General features: G+C 43.7%; 1 protein-coding gene across 4 annotated transcripts; it reads right to left on the bottom strand.

Moving 5' to 3' along the window:
- Positions 1-1,151: 1,151 nt before the first annotated feature.
- LOC139552861 (putative nuclease HARBI1) lies at positions 1,152-4,959 on the bottom strand. Of its 4 annotated transcripts, none has more exons than XM_071364963.1 (9): positions 3,874-4,959; positions 3,722-3,783; positions 3,553-3,639; positions 3,182-3,465; positions 3,067-3,102; positions 2,414-2,968; positions 2,229-2,344; positions 2,021-2,132; positions 1,152-1,926 (listed from the first exon to the last, which is right to left on the bottom strand). In XM_071364963.1, exons 6-9 carry the CDS (start codon positions 2,883-2,885, stop codon positions 1,556-1,558), a joined length of 1,071 nt encoding a protein of 356 aa, XP_071221064.1. In that variant the 5' UTR covers positions 2,886-2,968; positions 3,067-3,102; positions 3,182-3,465; positions 3,553-3,639; positions 3,722-3,783; positions 3,874-4,959; the 3' UTR covers positions 1,152-1,555. The 4 variants fall into 4 exon arrangements, with proteins under 4 accessions (XP_071221064.1, XP_071221066.1, XP_071221065.1 ...); XM_071364965.1 differs by having other exon boundaries at positions 2,414-3,102; positions 3,182-3,355; positions 3,424-3,465; XM_071364964.1 differs by having other exon boundaries at positions 2,414-3,102; positions 3,874-4,050; positions 4,138-4,959.
- Positions 4,960-5,286: the final 327 nt, after the last annotated feature.

Raw genomic sequence — 5,286 nt, 5'->3', positions numbered from 1 at the left:
ACTAACATCCCCACTAACATCCACACTAACATCCCCACTAACATCCACACTAACATCCCCACTAACATCCACACTAACATCCACACTAACATCCCCACTAACATCCCCACTAACATCCCCACTAACATCCACACTAACATCCACACTAACATCCACACTAACATCCACACTAACATCCACACTAACATCCACACCACACTAACATCCACACTAACATCCACACTAACATCCACACTAACATATATGCTGTTTTGGTTTGATATTTATTTTTAATTAAATATGTATTTAAAGTTGACATTAAAAAGTAGCTTTTAAGGGACTGAAAGACGTGTGTAGGGCGGAGTCAGACGGCGAACAGGGTCTTCTAGGGTTGTTGACGTTTGTTTACCAACAGCTCTCTAATGTGCCTAGCAACACTTCCTACCAGGGGCCTGTTGCACAAAACTAGGATAAGGGATTAAGCCAGGATATCTTGGTGATCCTGGCTCAATTGATCCGTAATCCGGTTGCACTAAAGATGGATAGGGGGCAGGAGGATATGTTATGGTATAAATTACCATGGAGATTTATTCTGTGGAGCTAGCCTGCTCCAGACCAGGCTAAATTCCAGGATCTATTTAATCTCATCCCTAATGTCAGTCAGCAGTCACCACAAATGGAAACCAATAGTTATTTCACTGCTCACTATACATTGTTATCACATATAACTAGACCCACTGTTATTATTTAAACGTTTGTGATCATTAATTTCAATGATTTTGGATAAAAAATGATTTTTAGATGATGTTGCTATCATTAGATAATTTACAGTTTCCCATAGACTATAAGGCTATATATAAAATGATAGAATATTAGGGCCACAGAGGGGAAAAAAACACAAGTCATAATATTGTAACCAGTTGTTTTAAAGGAGGACAGTTGTTAAAATGACAGATGTGGGGCATTTCGTGAAATTGTACTTCAGTATGGTTTCATAAACAAAGACATGCTGATGTGCCAGAATATTAAGTATCACATTGTCATAAGTATCAAAACTGTAAAAACAATATGTAGCTTTTCTGCAGAAAGAACCAGCCTCATAAATTTATGACTTTATCCTTTTTCTTCAGTGTGGCCCTAGTACTCTGTCATATAAACAAATACACATTCCATATGAATATAAAAACACAATGTGTAACATTATGTTCCTTTATTGAATAAGGACAAAACAAAGCAGGTAAACCATCAGCTCCTTTCGAAACTGAAGTCACAGTGACTCTACAAGATGGAAAGCACAGAATCCAAGCATATTATACAAAATGATACATACACATTCAAAGGTCTGTATATAACACACCCTGCATGTCTGCACACTAAAATAAATGCAGGACAAATCCATACACATCAACTGAACAGACAAATGAATGGATGCAGTAGCCTCCCTGCAGCCTTGTATTACACACAGTATACCGCACAAACATCATAAGAGGCCAAATTCGTCAAAAAACGAACCCAAAAAAACCCAAATTCCTCTGCCACCGCAGGACATATTTAACCAAAATTGAAAGCACACATACTAACTAAAATAATTCAACACATATTGGTCCCTCAGCAGCCGACCACTGTCGTCATCAGGGAAGATTGCCGGATTGTCCCAGTCCATGGCTGGTGGCACTCTGGGGGCCCTCTCCTTCCTCAGGCAGGCCACATTGTGGAGGACAGCACAAGCCACAGTAATATCACATGCCCTAACAGGGCTGACCCTTAATTTGTGAAGGCAGTGAAAGCGTGCCTTCAGGAGGCCAAAGGTCATTTCAACTCTGGCCCTGGTCCTGGCATGGGCATGGTTGTAGGCCTGCTGTGCTTCCTGGGGGTCTGTGAAAGGTGTCAGGAGAAAAGGCTGGCAGCCATACCCCCTGTCTCCCAGCAACACACCAGAGAATTCACCTGTCAACACAAAATCTCATCATTACTACCTCATAAACACAGTGATATTCTTGACACAGCCATGATGGTTATAAATAGGGGTTGTGTGGCTTACCTTGTGATAGGCACTGATAGATTTCAGAGGCCCGAAAGATTCTGGAGTCATGGACTGAGCCAGGCCATTTTGCCACAACATTGCTGATCACACAGTCAGCATTGCAGACCATCTGAAATCATAAGATGAGGAATATTACACCAATCAATGCACATCACTGGCAATGCAGAGTGTTCGTCAATGGACAATATCAAAAAGTTATGTTCACCTGAACATTAATGCTGTGAAAGGATTTCCTATTCACAAAATCGGCCTCATGGGCACCTGAGGGGGCTTTTATCCTTATGTGTGTGCAGTCCACTGCACCAATGACATTGGGGAAACCTGTCACACAAAGTAATGAGTATCCTACTATGTGTTAACAGTTGTCCTGTAATTTGTAGATCCTCTTACCTGCAATCCTATAGAACTCCTCTTTGATGTCACAGAGTCTTCTGTGGCCAGGGAAGGAGATGAAGACATCTGCTAATGCTTTGATAGCCAGACACACACTCCTTATTGTGCGGCAAATTGTGGCCTTGTTCAGCTGTTCTGCATCCCCCACTGAGTACAGGAAGGCTCCACTAGCAAAAAAGCGCAAGGCCACACAAACCATTTGCTCCACACTCAGTGCATGGCTCCGTGCAGTGCGGTGCTTAATCCTGGGACCCAGTAGTCTGCATAGATACCTGATGCCATCTGCAGAAAACCTGTATCTTTCATATAGATGGTCATCAGGGAAGGCCAGTGGGTCCAACCGGTCCCTGAAGACCCTTTCTCGCCTGAAGGCTCTCCTCAGCACAAGTGCTTCTTCATCCACCACATCTCGCACGAATGGGTATGCCATTGTCAGAGCAGAAAGGAACACACAATTTTGGGCCTTCATATAGGCTAGTGGCCACACCTGGTGCTGGGGGGGTGGGCAAAAGAGGGCGATGCCTTATAACGATGACTTGGTTGTACTGATTGCTGGGAAAATAAAAAAAACCTTAGAAAGATGCCACCGTCCTGTGTGCTCACAATAAGAGCTCATATGTCATGGCTCACTTGACTTTACGAGAATATACCTAATTTTTATTTTGAGCTGTGTCATCTTCTTGGAGCTGGGGGAGGAAAGAAAAATAATGATTAATACATTTGTGTTACAGTTAGCATACAGTGTACATTGAAGGCATATCTCACCTCCCTCTCAAGTTTTTTTATTTCAAGGTCCAGTTTCCTAATTGTCCTCTTTTTTATTTCGGACTCCAGTGCAAGATTTTCCATCTTTTTTTTCTTGTACTGAATGTCTATGTCTGCCAGTTCTATTTGGCGCCGGAGGTGGTTGCCATACAACTTTCTGATAGCTTGTGAGCTCTGTGAACACAATACAATTAGCGCAGCTGGAATTTGGCAGGATGTGGTGTCCTTTTATTAATACGCACTATGTTGCCAGGCTGGTTTTCCCACTGTATAGCATCTGGGTCCTGTAAAAGAAATTAGATTTTTTGATTTTGATGAGGACTCCTCACCATTGTAGAGTAAATAGTACTTTCACAGTCTTAACATGATACCTCATGCCTTCTGGAATCCAGAGAGATGGTCTCCTCCTCATCATCGTCTCCATCATGTGCTGTTGCTGCTGCACTGGGGCCTTCACCCTATCACATTTAATCGGATTCATATTGAAGCTAGTAGACAAGACATGCCAGGCCTACAGTATGCCTTTGATGGAGTACTCACTGGATCAGCATCGTCTGGTGCTTGTGCTGGTGGCTCTAACAGGAACACAGTGCTGCCAGACACTGCAAGGCAATAGGTAAACCAAAGTCAGACAGTCCAAATTGATTCAATATGAATGTGGTTGTATCCCATGTAGAGATGGAAGGACATACCTTGAATGAAGCGGGTGGCATCTTGGGAGGAACCTATGCTCGTCTCTTTCCCCCCAGGGATCCCCTCTAAGACGGGCCTGCCTTTATTTAGCTCCAAGGCCATGTCCTCTGCTGGGGTAAGGTCAGCCTTTGGTGACCCACCACCCGTGCCTTGTCTGTGGGTATTCTTTTTCACTGCTAAAACAGTACAGACAATGTGTGAGCAGGCACCTTCTGGGTACAATATATGCTTGTGCTTTGTTAAATATTAGTCAGGGACCATACCATTCTGCAGAATGTTCTTGTATTTGATTTTGACCTGCTGCCATGTCCGTTTTGGCCCGTTCATGTTTAATCTACACACACACACACACACACACACACACACACACACACACACACACACACACACACACACACACACACACATTTAATGGAGTCACACTGCAAAAAATTACTTGGTATTTTTGTCTTGTTTTCAGTAAAAATATCAAAACATTTATCATAGCTTTATACAGTGTGATGGAGTTACTTTACACAATTTCACTCATATCTGCAGTGCATTTCAATTAAAAATTTAACCGTTTCATAATTACAGTACAACTGCATTTTTGGAGATGTGAATTAAATATTTGAATTGTAATTGTGATGTTTCAGCGGAGCGGTGAGTGTGTAATTGTGCACTACTTACGCATTCAGGCGGTCTGCAATACTTTGCCACGCTTTTTCTCTTTGCTTTATCACTGTGGCGGTGTTGCCTTTCTTCTTAATTATATATTTTACCTCCTCGTATGCCTCCATGAGGATTTGTGCTTCCGACGGGGAAAAGTACGCGGCTCTAGTTGCCATGGTAAATCAGTTAATCTGTGATCTGTGGCGGGGTCTATTTGAGTGAGCCGTGAGCGCGCACCTATCCAGGATTGGTTTCACCTGGCTTAATGAATCCGTGTCTGCTCATCCTGGCTTGGTCTTTGTGCAACCAATTAAGCCTGGACGCACATGTTTTGGCTTCATTGAGCTCAGCTGAGTCATTTATCCCGGATGTCTTAATTCTACTTTTGTGCAACAGGCCCCAGGAAGCCTCTTTTACACAACATCCCTGACAACACCTCACCCCTCTATCATAACAACAACAGCCTAAACCCCTCATCCTCCCTCACCCTCGTTCCTTTCCTCCTCACCCTCCCTCACACCTCCCCCATCACCCTCTTTCCCTTTCCTCCTCATCCTCCCTCACACCTCCCCCATCACCCTCTTTCCCTCCCCTACCACGAGGTTCCAGTGTGTCTGCTACCATAACAACAGCTAGATTCTAGAGGACGGCAAGGCGGTCCAACCAGCATGCTGTATCCGCCCACATCCAGGGGCAGGTTGCTACAGCAACAAAGGAGCACGTGCTGCCTGTTGCCATCCATCTCCTCAGCGTTTCCACGG

Source organism: Salvelinus alpinus, chromosome 24, assembly GCF_045679555.1.
Source record: "Salvelinus alpinus chromosome 24, SLU_Salpinus.1, whole genome shotgun sequence".
NCBI classification, from domain to species: domain Eukaryota; kingdom Metazoa; phylum Chordata; class Actinopteri; order Salmoniformes; family Salmonidae; genus Salvelinus; species Salvelinus alpinus.
This window is presented reverse-complemented; position numbering and strand designations above follow the sequence as displayed.

Excerpts from the sequence above, each read along its gene's own strand:
- LOC139552861 (XM_071364962.1), bottom strand. The coding sequence starts at position 2,885 with ATGAAGGCCCAAAATTGTGTGTTCCTTTCTGCTCTGACAATGGCATAC. Across the intron at positions 2,133-2,228 it reads TTCACAGCATTAATGTTCAG|ATGGTCTGCAATGCTGACTG; the intron begins GTGAACATAACT and ends TTATGATTTCAG. Across the intron at positions 1,927-2,020 it reads CTATCAGTGCCTATCACAAG|GTGAATTCTCTGGTGTGTTG; the intron begins GTAAGCCACACA and ends TTGTGTTGACAG.